This window comes from Halichoerus grypus, chromosome 2 (assembly GCF_964656455.1).
Source record: "Halichoerus grypus chromosome 2, mHalGry1.hap1.1, whole genome shotgun sequence".
Taxonomy (NCBI): Eukaryota; Metazoa; Chordata; class Mammalia; order Carnivora; family Phocidae; genus Halichoerus; species Halichoerus grypus.
In genome coordinates this window covers 80,423,184-80,446,166 of record NC_135713.1, presented here as the reverse complement: position 1 = coordinate 80,446,166, position 22,983 = coordinate 80,423,184, and the positions used below count along the sequence as shown (strand labels likewise).

At 37.3% G+C, this 22,983-nt stretch overlaps 1 protein-coding gene across 6 annotated transcripts in view; it reads right to left on the bottom strand.

The window, feature by feature from the left end:
• Window positions 1-22,983, bottom strand: part of KIAA0825 (KIAA0825 ortholog) — a 399,405-nt gene that overhangs the window by 255,323 nt on the left and 121,099 nt on the right. For all 6 annotated transcript variants that reach the window (XM_036094057.2, XM_078067063.1, XM_078067062.1 and 3 more), the window contains 4 exons: window positions 21,511-21,661; window positions 17,031-17,221; window positions 14,324-14,506; window positions 3,410-3,520 (listed from right to left, as the gene is read on the bottom strand). In XM_036094057.2, the coding sequence (XP_035949950.2) occupies window positions 3,410-3,520; window positions 14,324-14,506; window positions 17,031-17,221; window positions 21,511-21,661 (636 nt within the window). The remainder of the gene's footprint in view (window positions 1-3,409; window positions 3,521-14,323; window positions 14,507-17,030; window positions 17,222-21,510; window positions 21,662-22,983) is intronic.

Here is a 22,983-nt window from a genome sequence, read left to right as displayed (position 1 = left end):
GTGTGATATTTAAAAGAGAATGTACATTAAGCACCTAGAATGTGTAGTACACAGTTATCACTGGAAAAACTGGGCTGGTTTTGATGATGTCATAATGACTAACTGCAGCTTCCCTTTAACTATAAATTGTAACTATCTGTCATTTAAAAATTTTCAAAATCAACCCTTTTAATGACTCCACAGTAATGTATCATATGACTATCCCAAAATTGATTTGTCTAATGCTATACTATGGGACATTTATTTCCATTTTTTTCTTTCACAAATAATGTTTCAATGGATAGCCTTCCATACAAAGCTTCATCAGCTGCTCTGATGAATTCCTTAGGAGCAATTCCTAGAAATGAAATTTCTGGATAAAGAGGAATAAATAGTTTTAAGGTTTTTGACACAGCTTCCTGAACTCTCCTCTGGAAAGCTTACCAAACTTCATTTCTACTATGGGCTGAGTAGTGACTCCCATGTTCTAATGTTTGTGTTAGGATAATGGCGGAGAAGGATTACTACACAGAAGCAGAAAGAAAGAAAAGTCTTATTACATTTATGTTTGCTTTAGGTATAAAAGAAAGAAGTTAAATACAAGAAGTGGCTATGTGAAAGATAAACCCATTTCCATGCTACCTTTCCAGGGCTCTAGGTGGCCTGAATGAGCCTGAAGGTAGAAACCTTACAGAGCAACGTCTGAATGGGGATAATCTTTTTTTTTTTTTTTAAGACAACTCTTTTTTTTAATTGTTATGTTAATCACCATACATTACAACATTAGTTTTTGATGTAGTGTTCCATGATTCATTGTTTGCACATAACACCCAGTGCTCCATGCAGAACGTGCCCTCTTTAATACCCATCACCAGGCTAACCCATCCTCCCACCCCCCCTCCCCTCTAGAACCCTCAGTTTGTTTTTCAGAGTCCATCATCTCTCATGGTTCATTTTCCCCTCCGATTCCCCCCCTTCATTCTTCCCCTCCTGCTATCTTCTTCTTTTTTTTTTTTTCTTAACATATATTGCATTATTTGTTTCAGAGGTACAGATCTGAGATTCAACAGTCTTGCACAATTCACAGCGCTTACCAGAGCACATACCCTCCCCAGTGTCTATTACCCAGTCAACCCATCCCTCCCACCCCACTCCAGCAACCCTCAGTTTGTTTCCTGAGATTAAGAATTCCTCATATTAGTGAGGTCATATGATACATGACTTTCTCTGTTTGACTTATTTCGCTCAGCATAATACCCTCCAGTTCCATCCACGTCGTTGCAAATGGCAAGATCTCATTCCTTTTGATGGCTGCATAATATTCCATTGTATATATATACCACATCTTCTTTTTTTTTTTTTAAAGATTTTTTTTTATTTATTTTTTGACAGAGAGACACAGCGAGAGAAGGAACACAAGCAGGGGGAGTGGGCAGAGGGAGAAGCAGGCTTCCCGCGGAGCAGGGAGCCCGATGTGGGGCTCGATCCCAGGACCCTGGGATCACGACCTGAGCCGAAGGCAGACGCTTAACGACTGAGCCACCCAGGCGCCCCAATACCACATCTTCTTTATCCATTCATCTGTCGATGGACATCTTGGCTCTTTCCACAGTTTGGCTATTGTGGACATTGCTGCTATAAACATCGGGGTGCATGTACCCCTTCAGATCCCTACATTTGTATCTTTGGGGTAAATACCCAGTAGTGCAATTGCTGGATCATATGGTAGCTCTATTTTCAACTTTTTGAGGAACCTCCACACTGTTTTCCAGAGTGCCTGCACCAGCTTGCATTCCCATGAATGGGGATAATCTTAATGGTTATAGACGACGATGAAAGTAGTAATACTAATAGATTAAAGCAACTCTGAAAACACGGAGACCAAATAGGTTGAGAAGTTTGGGATACAGATTTTTTGTTTGTTTAATTCACACTGTAAAAGATTCAGTTGTTTAATTTCTTATTTTTGCAACAATGAGTATTAAAAAGTCAGCTATTTAATTCTCAATGCCATGAGACTATTTACACGCAAGCTGCTGGGTACTGAGATGACAGGGTATTGAGGGTATTCTGTTTCTAGGAATCGATCATAAGAAATTCATCAGAGATGGTGAAAATGTTTTATTTGTAAGTGAAGTAACAACAATACACTAAGGTCCTTGAAGGTAGGGTCTAGGTGTCACTGACAACATCCCCATTTCCTATATGGAGATAGCGACTTAGTAGATAAACAAGATTTACTTCTTGTGTTTATGGAGATTCTGTGTAGAGGTTTACACAACCTCTATTTATGGGTAGGACTCCTGTTCCTCAAGAGTGAGAGACAGTCACTCAATTTAGAGAGTGAAATCACTGATAGTGTACTTCCAAGATGAATCAAGAATGTATGGGAATTGGGCGCCTGGGTGGCTCAGTTGGTTAAGCGACTGCCTTCGGCTCAGGTCATGATCCTGGAGTCCCAGGATAGAGTCCCGCATCGGGCTCCTTGCTCAGCAGGAAGTCTGCTTCTCCCTCTGACCCTCCCCCCTCTCATGCTCTCTATCTCATTCTCTCTCAAATAAATAAATAAAATATTTAAAAAAAAAAAAAAAGAATGTATGGGAATTAACAGTATCTCCTTCAGCTATACATGATGTATTTATTCACAGATACCAAGGAAAGGTACTTTCCAATGATATATTCAGCAAAGAATCAAACTGACATTCTATATAATGCCACAAAATGTCATCAGATTATTCTGCAAGTATATTTCATGTTTTAAATGATTTTTCTTATGCTTAAATGCCGTTTATTAAATAATAAAAGTGAAAGACCCTATTCATAATTTTTTAAAGTTTACTCTCTCTCAACTTTTACCTAAGGCTCTAGTTTGTTCCATGAATTACCCAGTTTTGCTCTTTTTTTTTTTTTTTAAAGATTTTATTTATTTATTCATGAGAGACAGAGAGAGAGAGAGATGCAGAGGGAGAAGCAGGCTCCCAAGGAGCAGAGAGCCCGATGCGGGACTCGATCCCAGGACCCTGGGATCATGACCTGAGCCGAAGGCAGATGCTTAACCATCTGAGCCACCCAGGCGCCCCTGCTCTTTTTTTTTTTTTTAATAATTAGTTGGAGAACTGTCAAATCCCCATCATAGATCAAGAAGGAAGAAGTTTAAAATGACTAAGCAATTAGCTAAAATAGAACTAAATTCCAAAAATTCACATTTTCCATTACAACACTAAAGCTATAAGTTAGCAGAATGATTATGAAGCTTGTATACTGGATTCTTGAGCTAATAAAAAGAGAAGTAATACTTTTTACTTACCTGCACACTATAAAAATTGTAAGTTCTTTTTGTGAGATGCATTTACCTCCATGGATAAAAGTTTCTATTAAACTTTAAAGGGATCATAGAATTATACATAGTGAGGCATTCAGAGGTTCTCACCTGAGTAAAGAAGGGTAGAAATGTGATATGCAAGAAAACCAATGTAACGGTTGCTTGAAAAATGGTTTTATGGAATCTGAAGCAGAATCATCTATGCCATGCTTAAAAGTCCTGGGGGAAATAAAAGAATTATTTCAGAATACACAGGAAACATTAACCATGAAGACCATCAGACTTTTTATTTTCACTGAGTATTTGAAGTTAATGTTTGTTTGTTTTTTGTTTTTTTTTTTTTAGAGAGCACATGTGATTGGGGATAGGGGCAGAGAGAGAATGTTAAGCAAACTCCAGCGTTCAGCACAGAGCCCCAGGCTTGATCTCATGACCCTGAGATCATGACCTGACTTGAAATCAAGAGTTGGGTGCTTAACCGACAGAGTCACCCCTGACACCCCTCGAAGTTCATGATTTTACACAAAATGGTACTGCACTAACTAGAATGGACAATGCACCCATCCACTTGGGATCTATGTTAATAGGTAACCCAGAGGCCCCTATACCGTAACCCTTACACTTGGAAAAGTATGACAATACCACTATTAGGTAAAAACTACCATTATAAAATTTGTCAAAAATAAATGAATAAAGAATAGGACAGTAAATACCATTTATATCATCTCTTCAACCTGGATCAAATAAATGCCAATATTTTGTCATATTTGCTTCATTACTGTAGAAATGTTTAGCATAAAGCTACCTCTCCTTATTCTTTAAAGTGATTTATAAATACTAAACAATTAATGAGAATTTATGATTAATTTTATATGCTCCTAAGAGCCTACAGAGGGCTTATAAAGAAGAATTTAACTGTAAAATATATGACTATGATTTCAAAATTAGAACAATTTGGCCAGAATATCTGGTCTACAATTATCTTTGGAGAAGTGACTGTAACATTTTTCTAGGTTGGCCCAAATTCAACAATAAATCTTGAGGTAATAAGAAAGAATTTTCTACACAAAATCTTTAGTAGACAGCTTGGCTAATAAAATTTTTATCATAACAGGAGACTATATTTGTCTACATGGAGTTAAGAGTAACAACTGGGAACATTTTAGAAATGGAATTGTTTGAAGTGGTACGATCTCTCTTTATATATAGTACAGGAGCAACAGCATCTTTTAAATATATGTAGAACAGAATTCCATTTTGAAAACCCATTCTGATCTTTTCATTCCATATCCTGCTTCTTGTAGTCTCACATTTTCCAAATGTGACCTGTCCCTCCCCAGTTTGTCTTGCCAAGTAGTACACCTACTATAATCAAATATACTTCAATATTTTTTAGACTTTTAATATATCTCTTCTTTGAAAGCCATTTTTTTCTTACTAAATTTCAGAAAGAACAAAATTTCTTAAATACGCCTCAAAATGAGGCTGTCATGTTTCCAATCCCTACATTACACTGTGTGAACTAAGCAGAAGCCTGGGTCAGGATACCGCGATATGCTTTCATAAGGAGTTTGGACTTCGTGCCAGCAATGGGGAATTGCTGAAGAGTTTATAGCACGGGAATTATATCAGCTATTTTATATTTTAGAAAAATATATTGCACTTGTGCAACAGTGTGGAGTGATCTGGAGGGATCAAGGCTAGGGTAACAGGGATAATGACATGATATTTCAGTAGACCAGACAGAAGAGGACAACATCCTAACCGAAGTAAGAAGCAAAGGAGAAATAGGTAGGAGGCAAATATATAAAACATAAACATAAAATTAATAGAATTAACTCCCTAAAGACATGGGGTTGGAGATGGCACAAGGGAGAAGGTAGAAAGGAGAAGGGTTAAGGGTTGAGAGAAACCTGGGAGGACTCGCAGGTATTTTACTTAGTTTCAGGTAGGTTGAGGGAGCTGCAGGCATTTGAAGTACATCCAAAGAGAGACATCCAAAAGAAATTTGGATTTGCTGATGTAGCCTATATAAGAGATATCTGGGTGGAAGATATTAATGTGGAAGTCATAATGGCAAAACCATGGGGATGGGTGAATTCACCCAAAGAAAGAGTGTAAGAGGAAAAGATGGTTAAGAACAGAGCTCTAGAACACACCAACATTTAAAGGGTGAGGTGAGAAAGAGAAGCACTCAAATGAAACCAAGAAGGAATAATTTAAAATGTAGGCAAAGAGCCAGGACAAAGTGATATTAGGGAAACCAAGGGAGGAGAAATGGCCAATAGTGATAAAAGCTGCAGAGAGGGTAATTGCATGGAGGGACAAAAATTGGAGTTAGCGACTGGATAGGCATGGATGACCTGGCCCATGCTGTTTAGCTGATGAGGGCAGTTGCAGTTCATGGAATGAATGACAGGTGTCAAAATGGAGATACTGAATACAAACTGCTTTAGAAGGGAAATACAATAATAGAGAAAGGAAAAATTTTAATATAAAAGAGTCTTTGGGAAAAGAATCAGAAGAGAAGAAAGAATATTTAAAAGACTATGGCCATGGAGTAGGAAGTAGATGTGATTAAGAGTGCAGGAAAAAGATCTACTTTGGCTGGAAAAAGAGACACATTGACTGTCAAAGGATTTAGAGGTGAGTAAGGATCAAGATAATTATTTAAAATGGAAATGAGAAGTTAAAGTACATTCATGACGGTCTAGGTTTTCTCAGAAAGTACAGGGCAAGGCCATCTGCTAACAAATAGTGGGATGGGGCAAAGTGGAGGGTTTGGCTAAAGTGGAGGAGGATGCTTTGGAGAGAAAGCCACCCACTAGTAGGACAAAGAGCGGCGTTATCAGAAGGTACAAAAGGCCAGCTAAGTGACTCTCACCAGCAGTGTTCCAAACTCTGGACAGACAGGCCAAAAGAGTGAGAGTAGGATGTGCACTAGCAAGGGAGGTAGGAAGGGAGGGTGCTGGTATCACGTGAGAGGAGATGTAGCAAGGGGTCTGGCAAGAAAGGAGATCTCAAAGGAAATCAGGCTGGGGGAAAAGGATGGGACAAGAGATAAGGGGCTTCATGAGAGACAAATAGAGACTGGAGGCCTAATTTGGCACATACTTCTGTGAGCCCTTTGCGTAAAGTCCCATTTGTCCAGTTATCTGGGGGGGCAGTTCATTTCTCCAAGAATAAACACCTTAGCTAGAATGTATTCTCTGTCAAGTTCAGCTGGCTCTCTAGACTGTTCTACCTCAAAACCTTGTAATGTCTTCCCTGATCAGCCTAAGATATTTCTTATTTCACCACCTCATCCCTCTTTATGCCCTTATTTTGCCTTGTTTCTTCTGAGGACTTAACCTACCTCTGATCCTTTCACATTTACTTTTGCTGCCTGCTCCGTGCCCAAGGGTAGGGTCACTGAAGACTATTCAGAGGCAGTGCGTGGGCATACACAGGAGCTCTGGAGCCAGAAAGACTAAGTTTTTAGCTTGGGTGGGCTCTTCACTGGATGTGTAATGTTGCTTGACAATTGATTCAGCTTCAGTTTTCTCATTTGGAAAAATGGGAATAATAATAATAATCACCTCACATAGTCAGTGTGATGATTGAGATCATGCATATAAAGGTCCTAGCAAAGTGCAGGCACCTAATAAGGGACCAAGATATGTAAGATATTATCAGTATGATAACAACAGTTGCAAATACTTCTTAAGAAGGTCTACAACTATCTCATAGTCTAAATGGTTGCCTAATTACAATTTCATCCTTGAGATTAGAAAAAATAATGGAGAATTTAATAATAATGGGATGGTTATTTGGAATGGTGCCAAAATTTCTTAAGACTACAAACTACCGGCGATACAATATTTCCCAGAACATTTCTGCCAGTACCGAAACTCTTTTACTCCACTCATGGTTTCTCAGTTATCCTGGTAATAGTAGGGTTATTTGGCTATAAGAAATGTTATGGCAGATGTTTATGGTCTCAGAGGGGGTGGGATCTGTATAAGCATTTAATTCCACAGCAAGATCCCAAATTAGTGTCATTATTCTGGAGAGTGTAACAGGGTGAAAATTGGCCCACAAGCCTCATTGGGGGAATGAAATGATGAGCTGGCTATTAGATAACCTCTAATGATGTTTTGGTATACACTTAAAAGAGAGGGCGTTCTAAATAATTCATAGTGGAGAATAAAATAACAATCGTAAGAGCCACAGAATTATATTTTCTGCAAGACAGAAAAGAATTTTGATAGAGCAAATTTAAATACTCTTTTAAAAATAAGTAATTGTCCATAGGTTGAAGCAGAATACATTTCCTCACATTTCCAAATTAGCAGACTGTAAAGATCGTTTTGCTTAAGGGGAGGAAAGTGGGATTTGGGGAAATTCCCTGCCCTTCGTCCAGCCTCAGCTGCCCCTTGCCCCTTCCCTGTCACTAGCATCATGCAGGCTCTGTGCTCATCACGGCATGCCACTTGGGCCCTCTGCCCCAGATTCGGTCTCTTGTGGTTCTCTGATGTACAAGTATGTTGCCTTCCTTCCCTTCTTCATTAACAAAACTCATTGACTTTTTGAGCTTATGTAGCCAGCTGCTGCTAGAAAGAAATAAATCCAACACACATCAAAAGTGAGAACAACTGATAAGCTAAAAAGAGCTAGCTGGGTTTTATGCTTTTCTTGTGCTGCCCTGCTTTTGGCTGCCCTCCCAGGAGAACAGTGTCTCATAATATGATGCTAATGGAACAAACCTCCAGGATGAGTTGAAGCAGCCCAAGGATGTAAATTCCAAGGGGCAGAGGGGCCAGGCCAGATGCCTCACTCTTGTGTCTACCACGGAGCCTAAGCTGTTGGAGGTGCTCGATAAACTAAAGTACCAAGAGAAGACCACAACATCAGAAGAAGTAGAATTAGTTTGAAATTGAACTCCTGGGACAGTGCTGGAATACTTGAGACAATGAGGACATGCAAGCCTTTCTGATCACAATTAACCATAAAGATGTACAGAGAACCAAGTTCAATCTACTTCACCATTTTAAACACAATTCTAAGTGATTGTTTTGCTTTCATAAACCAGCATCACCCCTGGGACTATAGGTAATTTCCTGAATGTCATTAAGTAAGAGAAATTAAGGTAAGACACTCAGAAATATGGCTCCCCACTTTTCTCCTGCCCCCTGGCTTGAGAGCGTGACGACAATAAGTCTTTGAGGTTAGAAAATGATGATTTGAAGATAGAAAAGGACTGGCACAATGCTTGGACTAACTGTAGGTACATAACAGACGCTGGTTAAAAAAAAGAGAGTAAAGAATGAATAGAAGGTATTGTCAGACCTTCCTTAGTGGAAAGGAGGATGAATTTCAGGGGCCATCTGTGATGAGCAATCTTGGGTGGTATGCAGCCAAAGGGCAGACAGAGAACGGGACATATGGTGGTCAGGCCAAGCAAGATTTGATCTCAGAGGAGAGGGCAGGAAACAGCTAGTCAGAGATTCAGGGCACAAGCCTTCTCCAAAGGCAATGACTAACTCTTCACCAGTGTTTTACATTATTAGAATCATATATAAGGCTGTTTGATTTTAGGTTTTTAAAAAAAATAGGTATTTTCCTCAAAAGCAATGTGTAGAGGAAGGGGACAAAAGGGAGTCATTTAATCTAAACAAAATGGCTAAAACAACTAACTTTACTTTCTGAATCATTTTATATTCTGCCATTTCTTTTTTACATTTTAATTATTTAAATCTTTATTTCTATTCAGTACGTATTCATTTTTTAAGAGCTTTATTAAGATATCTCATTCATATACCACAAAATGTACTCATTTTAAGTTGACAACAAATGGTTTCCGGTATATTCAGAGTTGCATAACCTTCACCACTATCTCATTTTATAACATTTTCATTACCCTCCAAAGAGATCCTGTACCCAATAGCAGGTACTACCCATTCTCTCTCCTCCCAGCCTCTGGCAACCACTAATCAATCTACTTTTTGTCTCTTATTATTTATTTGAAAATTTCTAGTAAAGTGAACTGGACAATATATACTCTCTTTTGTCTGGCTTTTTTAACTTAACATGATGCTTTTGAAGTTCAGTCCTGAGTTGAGGTAGGTAGCATCTATCAGCACTCCAAATTTTTTTTTTTATGGCTGAATAATATTCCACTACATGGATACGCTTCATTTTGTTTATCCATTCACCAGCTGATAGGCATTTGGGTTTTTTTCACTCTGTGCTACTATTAAAATGCTGCTATGAACACTTGTATACAAATCTTTGTACTGACATACGTTTTTACTTCATTTAGGTCTATACCTAAGAGTAAAACTGCTGGGTCATAGGACCATATGCTCAATATTTTACATAAGCATACTCTATGCTTAACGTTTTGAGGAACCGCCTATTTTCAAAGCATGCCAGACATTCTTGAAGTATGAAAAGTGAAATTTCAGTCCATGCTCTGCTTTGTGAGGGACAGTTGAAATATTTTAAAATAAATAAGTAAATAAACAGGCTAAGACCATAACCTCAAAATACCCAGCGTTGGTTTGAAACCAAACTATAGACACAGCATATTTTGAAATACCTTGGAATCTAGTTATTCAAAGCTATACTAGTGATACCAAGTGAAACTCAAGATAGGTCTGCTGGTCAGTATTCGGGCCCATACCTGATGACTCCGGCCCTTGCCTGGTGTGTTGGCACTTGTACTGAAATTCATTCTTCTATGTTATTAAATGTTGCGACACAGGGGAGAGTGGGCCTGTGTGTGTAAATAAATTTAATCTTAACATTAGAAATTTTATTAGACTTTACTCGATGGCAGGTATTTATCTTGCTCACTGCTATAACCCTTGTGCTTAATCCCTGTACTTAATCAGAGGGGCTGGAGAGGCAACAACATTGATTGAATTGAAACTAAACTGCATTTACCTAAAATTTGAAGAATTAAATTTTAATTTGCTATATAGAAATGAAAATTAACATTCTATGCAAGCAAAATGCACCATCTGAAACCATGCTTGAGTATGTGTGTGAATGTGCACCGAGGATGCTTCTGAATGTGCACTTTAACTGCCTTGATGGAAGATCTACAAGCAATAGGCATTTTGGAAAATACATGGTGAATATTTTATGTTTCAGCAGGTCTCATTCCCTCGAGGACAAACTTAATGTACTCCTTTTATAACATTCTAACAGAAATCTACAAAGGAGAGTTAAAAGAGAACACACATTTTTGCAAACAGGTTTCATTCTTCCTGAAAAGATTTTAAAATCATGTATGCCTGCCCTGGGATTTAGTGATCCTACACTAAACTCAGAAAGGAAAATCCATTCAGTTCATCTGTCAGAACTACTTGGAAGAAAGGCAGTCACCTTCAAAAAAGGAATATCGCATGTAGTGACAAATGTCAGGTACAGTTTATAAAAAATTCAATACTATCAACATTTGATTGTTACTTTTCACCAATTCCTCAAAGCATACAGTTTAATTTTTTTCTTTTTTTTTTATTATGTTATGTTAATCACCATACATTACATCATTAGTTTTTGATGTAGTGTTCCATGGTTCATTGTTTGCGTATAACACCCAGTGCTCCATTCAGTACATGCCCTCTTTATTAATTTTTAAATGAGAAATAGAGATACACTTTTTTCCCCTAAATACTAATAATATGAGAATCTCATACCCTGGCTGTAACAGGACGCTAAATAAATCAATAGGGTCCTTGTAACACACGTACAACTTTTTCCTACTTGGTGAAGAACATGCTTATCAATACAAAGCAAAATACATTTCAAAGACTGCACTGATATTCTAGAAAAACAATCATAAAATTTAAATCAACATGAATGGATACAATTTGTGAAAATTTATATGAACTGAGAAATATTAAAAAGGAAAGTATCTAGACTTTTTGTTCATGCTTCAAAGCAATGTAGCCATCTATGTTTTATATTAAGAAAAACCAGAGGCAGTGCTTGGTGTAAAATGTTCTGTAATCCTGGTTGAAATTAGCAATTTAAACTTGTTGAATGAGGTTACAGTTGCAGTATCTAACGCACAAATCACAGAGATTTGAGTACTTGCATAGTTGTTAAAAAATGTATCAAAAGGTCATGGGTTAACAATAATGAATGTATGTTACATTATTATTATTAAAATATGCAATCTTTGATAATAATTTATTTGTTTTACAAATGCATTGGGGGGGTTAAAATTTTTCTATTCATCTGTGACAAACCATGAAATTCAATATCGCTCACCATGACCAATCCATGAAATTTGTCAACTTTGTTCCTGATTTTCACAGGGCCTTCCTCTCAGATGAAATGACCCGTTGAACTAAGAGCATAGCGATTTTTTCATCTATGGTAAATCAGTTGAGTTTCTTAGGATTTATTATGTGCTTCAGACCTTGAGCTTTTTATGATTATGAACTATTATGCATATAATCCCAAACTTATGGCAATTTATCTCACTATTTCTTCCCCTTTCTGAAAGAATTCTCCATTTCTAAAATTAGTTCTCAAGGGTAGCGTTGCCAGAAGAAACAATCTATAAACAATGGGTTTGTTGAAAGTCAGAGTGGGTGAAAATTATAGGGAAACTGAAATCAAACTTGTTAATTACTCAGAGAATTTCTAACACAAAAGTCTCAAAATTTACTGAAAATCAAGATTTATATATTTCTCTTACCAGAATCTTCCAGAAAGGAATACTTTACTGAATTTATCCTAAGAAATAGAAATATGCATAATTTTTCCTATCCAAGAAACTAAGAATATGCAATTATCTAGTCTTTCAAGATAAAGTGACTATTTTGGAGGAGAGTTTAAACAAAATTGTATTATTGTTTTATTATAAGATCTACTTCAATGTCTTCTACAATATTACCAATTTGAAGGAAATAAACCAGAAAAGTAGTTCAAAATTTTTAATTTCTCTAAATCTTATTTACTACATAAAATCTTTCCACATTTTAAAAATGCAATTGATGAGTCTCTCCTTCGCTGTCCTGCCCACTACTCCCTTCCAGTGTATTAATAAACTTCTGTCTCCTTTGTTCTGCCTTGGGTGAGTTCTTTCACCTGATGGGGTCACCCCACATTTGGTAGCCCTCACCTGGAACCTCTGCTGGCCTGGGACTTTCCCTGGATTCTCTGGGACTTTCTCAGGACTTTTCCCCCAGTGGATTGACTCTAGTACTCCTTGGGGAACTGACGACCTTGGGGAACTGAGTAACCAGCAGAGATTACTCCTCTGTGAGGATCTGAAGCTCCAGAGGGAGCCAGTTCCCCTCTTGCCTTTGGAGGGACACTGCTCTCCCTCTCCTTTCTGTTTTTGGCTCTTCTGCTGTCTAACCCTAGTACACCTCACACAACAGATTTCTGGCCAGGGCAGCTCCTCAGTGTGGTCTGAAGGTCTGAGGGTGAAGAGGTTGGACTCCAGTGCCTGTGAGGGTGAAGGACCCCTTTCCTCTCCTCTCCCACTCCACCCTCCTGAGGCCTCCATTCCCGACATGTGGCGCAACTGGTAGGGGCAGCTCATCCAGGGTGAATCCACACACATTACCAACTTGGTTGGGACCCTTTCCTGACACTGGCTGACTCTCAGCCACCTTGCTTCTTTCGGGCTCCCCTTTTTTCCTTTGTTCCCTCGGATCCAGCTGCCATCTTGATCTACAGGCAAAAAACGTTCTCACGAGTCTGAGTGAATCCAACAATTCTGTACGAATGATGGTTCCACAAGGATCCCAGCCCATACCATCGGAGGATCCCCTCCCCCTAAATCCCATGGACCTGCCCACCAGGGATTTTCACTCAAATCGCCTGTCTGCACGTTAATATAATACCATGCTCTGGTCTATACCTGCACAGAACCCGTGACGGACCAACAAATTTAGGTAGGAACAGTGTGCCCCCTGTCCAGCATGAAGCAGCTACTGAAGATGAGACTTCCACCCAAATGCCAAAGATCCATCACTGTTGATCTGTCATAGGGGAACGCGGAGGACACTGTTAGGCAACAGGCATGAGCAATGAAAACCTGAGTAAGGTAAAAGGGCCCACAGTGAACACTGGGCTGAATGCAAACAGGCTCTTTAATGACCCACCTCAAAATATCCATAGGCCCTAGCTGACCAATGGGCTATTTAAAACCTGGCACGGGTACTAAAAAAGGAAAACTGCATACATTCCCATACCTCCTCACTCTTCCTCTTAACTATAGCCCCCCACCACTGCTTCCTGGCAGACAGTCTCTCCTTTCCTCTTACGCCTGCTTCTCCCTTGCACTGAATTCAATAAACTTCCATCTCCTTTTCCAAAAAAATACAATTGCTGGGGCACAGGGCTGATTTAGTCAGTAGAGCACGTGACTCTTGATCTTGGAGTCGTGAGTTCAAGCCCCATGTTGGGCGCAGAGTTTACTTAAAAAATAAATAAGTAAATAGATGGATAGACAGAAAATAAAAATGCAATTACTTATTCCTATTGCCACCTGCCATTACTAGCTCAGACACTACAGCCTAATACTCAAAATGCAAATGTATGCCAGATTAACTGACAGTGTGGAAACATTAGGTTTCTTCCAGATTTGGGAATATTTTGGCATCAACTTTTAAAATTTTTCTATTAGAGCAAAGCACTTTATATCAAATTAAAACTAAAAAATATTTTTAAGAGAGTAAAAAGCCATTAGATATGATTTTCTTCTTCATTAAGTATCAAGCTGTGATTGAAAATAACCAACCCATTAATAAAATCATTTAAACAACTCAAATAGTGAAGCTCAAGGTAATCCCGATCCTACTGGGGCCTTAGCATCTGAGTAAGATTGACCGATAGAGATATAACACAGTATTAGCTCGTTTTGTAAAATAGCGCCAATCACAATATCAAAAATGCACTTCAAAATATTTCTACTTGCTACTTCACACAATTCAATAAGTAGTATGAAAATAACTTTAAGTCCCGTTATTTACATATCACAATAGCTAAAAAGAAAATATGTTTGATACTTACTGATACAATTCAGTTAAGGGTGAAGTCAAAATGACTAATGTTGTGAACAGATTATTACAATGGGTATGAATTTTTAAAATTTTATCATCTATATACTCATGAGGATTCAAAAGCTTCTGTACAGATGGACAAACTGACCATAACATGTTCTCAGTGCATATTAAAATTGTCGTGACATCAAGTCTATTGGAAAGAAAAAGAAAATCATGTTAAATTGTTTTTCTGCTTGGTATATACACTATCCTTCATATCTTTTATATTAAACATATGTAAGAATAGAAATATTTGGTTAGATACCAGAGCTTCAGAGATCAAAGACAGAAAGAATCAAAGCTTAGCATTTGAGTTTCCAGGTGTTAGATGACTCATATACCATTATCTTTAGGAATGGTGAGGTCTATCTATAATACTGAAGTGTTTTAGGAGTGCTTTTCTTTCAAGGTTTATTTTGCATTATTAGGATACTATTCAAGAAGCTCAAGAGATTTTCCTTGAAATTATGTCCAGCAAAAGAGGAGCCAGATTAAAAGTTAATTTGCTATTATCCACATGTATATGATAGGTAAAATTTTGATAGGAGCACAATTCTCCTTATCCAAGCACAGGCTGCCAAAAGAAAGTTACAAGTTTGGGTAACATGTTTCCCCAGCAAATGGGAGAGGAAGAAAAAGTGAGACCAGAAGCACAAATGGAGAAGACTATAGTTTCCAAAATTTTCAATATTGAATAAATTTGTGGAAACTTTGTTGTATTTTATAATCTTATTCATAAACTCATTTCTTTGTTTCTATCTTTCCTGTGTTTTAACAGAGACCCAAAGATCTGTTTAAAGATTATTTTGGTATATGACTGAATTGTACAAACCTCAGTTAATTTTTTCTTTTAAATTCAGTGTTCAAGAAATAGATGATGGAAATCATGAAGTGATAAGAAAACAAATAAGTATGAATATCTTTTAAAATGAGACTTTGGCCTCAAATTTATTTTTATTTATTTATTACATACATATATATAAAATAAGTTCATATATATATTACTAACATATAACACATATTATATGATATATATGGTTTTGGTCATATGATGGCTGGAGGCCACTAGAATACTAAAAACATCAATAATTGCCTTTAGGAAGGTTTAACTGCAATTTGCATCCATTTGCTCTAATAGTTAATTAAACAGTTACAAATCCAAGATATATGTACACACACACACATACACACACACTGATTTCCACAGTAACAGTGTGTTTAGTATTAATCAAATAAAATTATTTTTCTTTAAAAAACTATAAGAAATAACTCTAGCTTTTCATGGCATTTTTATGTAACCACCCAGAAAACATAAACCAAAAGTCTCTATAGTACAGTTAATTAAACATACTACCCAGTAAATCTGATTTCACAAACATCTCATAATGACTTGCCACCTCATAGTCAAAAGAGATTTAAGCTACACAGAAAAAGAATGAAGGTACTCTTTGCTCTCAGAAAAAACTTTCCATCTATTCTTCTGAGTTCAATGATTTAAAAAAAAAAAAAATGCTTGGTCAGTAATTCAAAACAGCCTTTGCAAAATACCATATTTATGAAACACCGTAGCAGGACCTAAATACCCTTCAAATGCAGCATGGTTTACAAGAACATGATCAGGAAATGATTCCTACTGCCAAAAAAAAGCCTCTGGTGTCTTTAGTTTCTTCCTAATATATATCTGAAGAAAAGACAGATCTTAATCACATCAGTGAGAATATTTATAAAACAAAAGCCTTTTCTTTGTCTGGACTGTTGTAGTCTTTTAGGCACATTTTTGTAGCCATCGCCTAGATGCCTCATAGACCTGGACTACAGTTTAGTCATTAACACCCAGTGACTGCTGCACCTCTTTGTCTGTGAGTCCCCATTTTACTGCACTGGTTTTTAGTAATACATGATGGAAAGAAAGGAAAACAATAAAGGAGAAAAAGAAAGAAGTAATTAGAATATATCAAGAAGAAAAATTATTAGACAAAGGAGTTTCCTTATGAAGATAAACTACACTATTTATTTATTTATTTATTTGAAGATTTTATTTATTTATCTGACAGAGAGAGAGACATACAGCGAGAGAGGGAACACAAGCAGGGGGAGCGGGAGAGGGAGAAGCAGGCTTCCCGCGGAGCAGGGAGCCCGATGCGGGGTTCGATCCCAGGACCCTGGGACCATGACCTGAGACGAAGGCAGACGCCTAATGACTGAGCCACCCAGGCGCCCTAAACTACACTATTTAAAAGCTTAAAAACAAAAAGAAAAACTAAAATCCCCTGGTTGCCTAGAATTTCAAAGTCAAATTAACTGCCCAATCACAGCACTGCTGCTTCCTACCCCATTTCAGGCCTCAATTTTCCCTCTTTATCTTATTTAATAACCTTTGTATATAAATGTCTTAGACTGTAATACATCTTGAATCATTTTTTTTTTTTTTTTTTTTAGAAACAAGTGGGTTCTACATACAGTTTTAAGAAGAGAAAAAAGCAAAGTTATTTTGATTGAAGTTCCACATTTCCACTTAAGTATCTCAGGAGAGTTGAATACGATTTCCTTTCAGATGTTACAAACATGTTAAATATACAAGGAGTTATGTCATGAGATTCAGAATTACATTCTGCTTTATACCAGTTGATGAAAAAGTTTTCTTGAAAAGCAATGGTTTTCACAACTTCAATTACCTGATCTGTGGCGTTCGCTTGTAACTGGGATGGGCCCGAGCATATCTGGAGGCCAGTAGACCCAAAGATTTCTCCAGCACTTCTGTTAGGATCACCTGGGCTAACTTAGGGGGCAGAATGGTCCAGAGATCGTGATGAAGAGCACAGAAGAAATAATGCCACATCTGGAGTGAGAAGGAGCATCTTTCCCCCTGGCAAAACCACCACACATTAAACAATAGACTCACATCTTCCAAAATGTCAGTTTGCTTCTTATGAACATAATTAGTTCAGGCTGAAAGGAAATAGCTGGAGAGTCTGACACACTCAATGGCCAAGAAAGATTTTTGACAAGATGTAAAACATCCTTATTGACAAAGGAACATATGTTTTATTTCAATTACAAGACCAGATATTCTAGTACAAATCCAGGCCATAGGCTTTTAACCCAGCATATCTTGATTTACCTACTCCTAGCCTGGAGTTTAAAATTTATTTTAAGCAATCAGCTCTACAGTTGCCATACAAGTCATGCTGGTTTAAGATAGTGGGCTGGTTCTTCTAAAATTAAATTTTAATAATTTAAATTAAGTATGTATATTTTTCTGAGACTACTACCATCATGGAGGTCATTCTTATAAATTATGTTTGAGATTTCACATTATAATGAAATGACAGGAATAAAGATAAACTTACATACCACATACCAACATGCATGAAACCAAGGGGGGGATGGGTAACTATTAAAGATTATTACATTAGGCTACTTCATTCATGGGGTTTTAATAACCATGCTAGACACAGATACTATAATGGTCTGATTTTATAAGAGTTTGTAAAGCTTAGGCAGATGTTATCATTTCTTAGCATTTTTACAGTACTTCATACTTCCAAGGGGCCAGATTCTCCTTCCTTTCCACCCCTTACAGACCCAAGGGGCCAGATTCTCCTTCCTTTCCACCCCCTACAGACCTCTTCTGTGGGTACCAAATTCTCCCTGACCACAGAGGAAGACCCAAGAGCAGCTAAGGCCAGTGGGAACAGGCAGAAATGAGAAGGTGGCCTCAAGTGATTTACAAGCATTAATGAGTTAACAGGCTCTCAGGGAGGTATGCTAGTCATTTGACCTCATTTTCCTCAAAGCAGTTTAAAAAAAACTACTTGAAATAGGAAGAATAGGATGTGTTTTTCAAGTATTAACCCTGATTGGTACCATATCAAAAATTCAATGAGCAAAACTTCGCATTTTATCTCTAAGCAATCCTCTTTGACTTAAAATTCCTGCTTGCCCACTACTGATAGTTCTCAAACATCATTAAAAAAAAATCTGTTCTTTTATAGCGAAAGTTGATAGTTTCTCATGCAGATATGCCTATCACTATTTTCTTTACATACTGTTCTTCTGATAATTTCTCTGATTGCTAAAATCTTTGGTAGTCACTGTAAGAATAATTTATGGTCAATTTCTATTGACTTTCAAATGGAGTTTATAAACGAGTAAAACTGGTATACTTGGGTGGGAAACTAGAGCATCAAAATGTCCAAGAGTCAGGTTCAAAGGAGGGGGTTTTGACCACTTCTGAGTTCTGGACTAGACATATACCAAAACTGTTTAAGAAAAAAAATTACAAAATTCATGTGAAAGTAGCAAAATTAGAGTTTCTTATACTTTCTTTGCTGTGTGTTCTGTGATAAGGAACGCTTTTTAAAATTTCCTGAAGTAAGAAAGGAGTTTTAAAGCTTGATTTTGTCATACTTTTTGTGTTGTATGTTAACTAAAGCAAAATTGCCCCAGCTGATGTAATGACGAGTATGAATGATTTACACTAACTCTCTCCATGGTAATGGACGGGTGCTTTTAATAACGTGGCCAACATGATTTCTCATACTTTTCAAAATACAAATCAATTTCCTTAATAGTTATCAATAAACGAGAAAACAAAAGTAATGAGGCATGCAGATTTCTTTCCCTGAATGTGAAAAATACTTATTTTGAGACTTTTTAAAATATAAACTTCGTGTTTACTTAAAAATATTCCAAATTGGTCATCGTTCCTCACAATTCTCTTCAAAGTGTGTGTAACTGTAATGTATGCAAGGGTTTTCATTAAACTAAATGTGATTCATTTATTTTTCTGACCTGTTTCTCTATTTGTTGTCATTTCAAAAGTATTCCGCTAGTAAACATCTGTTATTTTTATAGACCCACTATAATGTAAACAGATGTGAGCTTTTATTTAGATTATATATCAGGAAACAAGCAGCTGGGCTTTATTATAGAAGCCATTCAATATTATCTTTGAACAGACAATTCTTTATTCTTTGACTATTGGAAAACACAAGTTGCTAAAATTGAGCAGATGTCAACTATACTAAAAGCTTAATTTTAAACATGTAAGCTGAATACCCACGTGCCATCTGACCAGCACCTCATCAGAGAGATACGAACTCTCTGACTCTCTCAACCTGATAGTTTAGAAAAGGGAAATAACGTATCTAGGGCTCAGCTGATATCACAAAACACTAGCAAATATTCCTTCATATCTTGTAAGTTCTTTCACTATTTCCTTACTACCCTCTGCACATGGCGATAGGCTCCCCTGAGATCTCTATCCCACCCTTCGCTTCCAATCAGGCAGATTTCATCTCCTTTCCTCTCAAAACGGCCCTGCCAAAAACATACTAGTCCTGTTTCACAAATCAGTTGGAATGATGGGGAGAGAAGAAAAGGGTGCAGTAAACGGGATAAAACCATTGTAAAGTACTCTGGTTGTCAAAACAGTTTAAAATTTGTGCTATTTTTAGAAGTTTCTTATTTTTGGTAAATAGGAAAGCAGTATCACTTTATTTTCCTGAGCATAAATAACAACCACTAACTCTGCAATTAAATTGTAACCACTGACCATGTAAGTATATGGAAGCTACAGTACCATGCAATCACAGGGTAACTATCTCGTTATTTCTGTCTTTGAAGCTAAACCCTTGTCATAAGTTCTAAGAGCTGCATGTTACATGGTAATTTGTTGTTTTTTTTTTTTAATACTTGGTAACTTCAATAACAGGTTCTCAATGTATCCACTTATTATTTATACTGTACAACTCTTCCAGCTCCCGATTTGCATGAGAGAAGACATAATACCCCGATGTTGGACACAGAGTGAAATGATACCTGTGCCTTAATGAAAACATCGTATAAAATTGCTCATTAGTGCACTGACATATTGAAATAGTTTGAAACCGGAGGTGGACTCATTTTCAATCTGTTTACCTCAAGGCAAATAAGGAGACTGGGCTGCTGCCGAAAGAGGGGAAGACTAGTACTTTTGCTCTTATCTCAGTCTGCCCATGGTACCCTGGCACCACCACCTTCTTGCGCTTGTTCTGCTCACTGCTGTTTGAAGTACGTCAGGTTTGGAAAACCCTACATGAATGCTCTCGCAAAGAGAAAAACTATCTGGGAAGGGCCTCCAAAGGAGGGATGAAATGGCCTCAGAAAAAAGTGGAAAGTCCTTTAAGAGAGCTTCTGAGCTATCTTTCTCTGTTATGGCAACATTTATTATGATAATAACTTCGGCATAAACAGAGTCACAGGAACCTTGGGCGTCAGGGAGTTGACAAGAGTGACCCCACAGAATAATACTCCACTCTGTTTTTCCCAGTACTCCATGGCGATCAGGACTGTCAGGAAAAACAAGAATCATAAGCTTTGATCCCGAGGAAAGGGCAAATTGGGAAAGCTAATGAAGTTGGGCTTGACTGATGAATTTTTTTAAAAACCCTGATTATGTTTTATTAAGATATTATAAATGTTTCACCCTGCCCTGAAATCAACTTCAAGGAATTTTAAATAATGGGGCTTATGGATAATCAATGGGCTTGAGGGGAAGGAAAACTGATGAAGCCTGATGATGACTAATTTTAATTGGTCCTGAGTTTGCTTGTACTGGGAATCATTAGGCTTTAATTTAGTGGAAATTTGGGATTTCAAAACATGGGCTAAATGAAAATAGGGAAGCTATAAATGATCAGATGGGTCTTAAAGCACCTTCATAAGAACATACAACGAGAGGGCAAAAAAATATGTACAAAGAACAAAGTGGCTTAAGAAAAGACATTTAGCTAAAACAAATACAATAAGAAAAAAAAAAAGTGCAGGAATACCCACAACCGGTCCCTTTGGAGAAAAATATGAAGTTGTAGCATTTTGGCATAATCTCTTTGACTTTTCATTGTATCCCGTTATATTCCAACTTAGATAGCACATGCTGCAGCTCAAATTAAGTTATTTTTACTTTTAAGCAGAAGGAGAGCTCTGATGTCTAGCTCTTTCAGGTTTTTAAAAAGTGTTTCTCCTAAGTACAAATTCAATATTTAAAAAATATTATCCTAACAGCCTTCGTGTGTTAGTAATGCCAAGCTCATGTTTCTAATTAGCCAGAAAGCAGGTAGGCAGTAAAACATATTTGTGTAAAAAGGAGGGATAGTAAACTTAACTTCACACCTCATAAAAAGCTTTGTAGTCATCCCAGTGGTGGCTCTCAGAATCCTGTAAAATGCTTGTAGCACAAACTCTGACGCAGTAGTCCGTAACCTGAAACTGGAGAGTGTTGATGAATTCCTGGTATCTTTGGACAGGCACCAGGAATACGGGTCTGTTCAGAGGGAATGATCAAAGAGACAGAGATTTAAGGCCTGTGCAGTAGACGGTAACAATCCCCAGTACTACAAATGGTTTTGATTATTAGATATCAATCATTCATTTCCTCCTAATGCTGAAGTCTGCATCCACATTCACTTTCCAAAAAGAAAAAAAAAAAAAAAAAAGCCGGTCTTTGTTTTGCAAGTCCTTTGAAAACGTACATCTGCTGTTCCACAAATATGCACTTCAACTTGAGACAAACTGCATTGTCAATACATCATTCAAAAATAAAAGTATTCTTTGTAAGCCTATTATTAGAGATCAGTGCATTATTTAGGCATTAGGGTATCGTTATTATAGAGAACAACATGCATTTGTCAGAACTAACTTTTATGAAGCTATCACACGTCCCACAAACACACTCTTTTTGTTTTAAAAATTGTAATTTTGTAGATGTCAATTATCTCATAAACTGTTTTAAAATATTCTGCAGAAATACTGTGATTCCTGGCACATTTTGTTTATTAATTCAAGTATGAGTCACCGTATCTGACTACTTACGGGAATTAAAGAAATATCAGAGCTATATTCTGCATCAAGCCAAATTTATTTTACTTTTATCTTTAGTTATTTATATCACACCTTCTTATGCTTTCTCTCCTAACCAAGGGACTACAAATGCTGCGTCAGGAATACCGCAGAGATTGTCGGACTCGGGCTGGAAAGCCAGGTCCACGTGGTCCTTTGCAAGAGGCTGTGCTGTCTCCTAGAGGGTACAATGGTCACTGGAAAGACCATGTGGTCATCTTTATCCTATTTCCAGAAAATATACAGTCTTTTTAGACTACAAATACATGAGAAGTAAGACTGCCAGATGCTTTCTGCTCAAATATTAAGGACAGCTTATTACTATACGGATGCTTTGAAATATGTTTACGTTGGTCAATAGAACAGACGGAAAATGCATTTATTCTCTATGTAAGTCCTGACATCCTGTTTGCTTAGAAACAAAAGAGAGAAGTGCCTATTTCACAACTTGTATACAAGGGACAAAAACAAGCTTAGTTTTCCTTTCCAGGGTAGTCAGTGTGGTGTGCCTTACAAAACGGGAGGGTCTGTTTGGTCAGGTCATCAATAGCATGCAGAAAATCGCTGCTCCCGATCAGAATATGGAAAATGTATGGGTTTCTCTCTGGAATAGGCCTTAGAAAGAATAGCTGTCTTTCTTCCTAAGCTATGTATCTGGTTTAATCGATCCCATGCTCCACCTTTTTGACATGTTCAAGTTAAGACAAATGAACATAATTCACCATGTTCATTATACTTTTCTCCTTC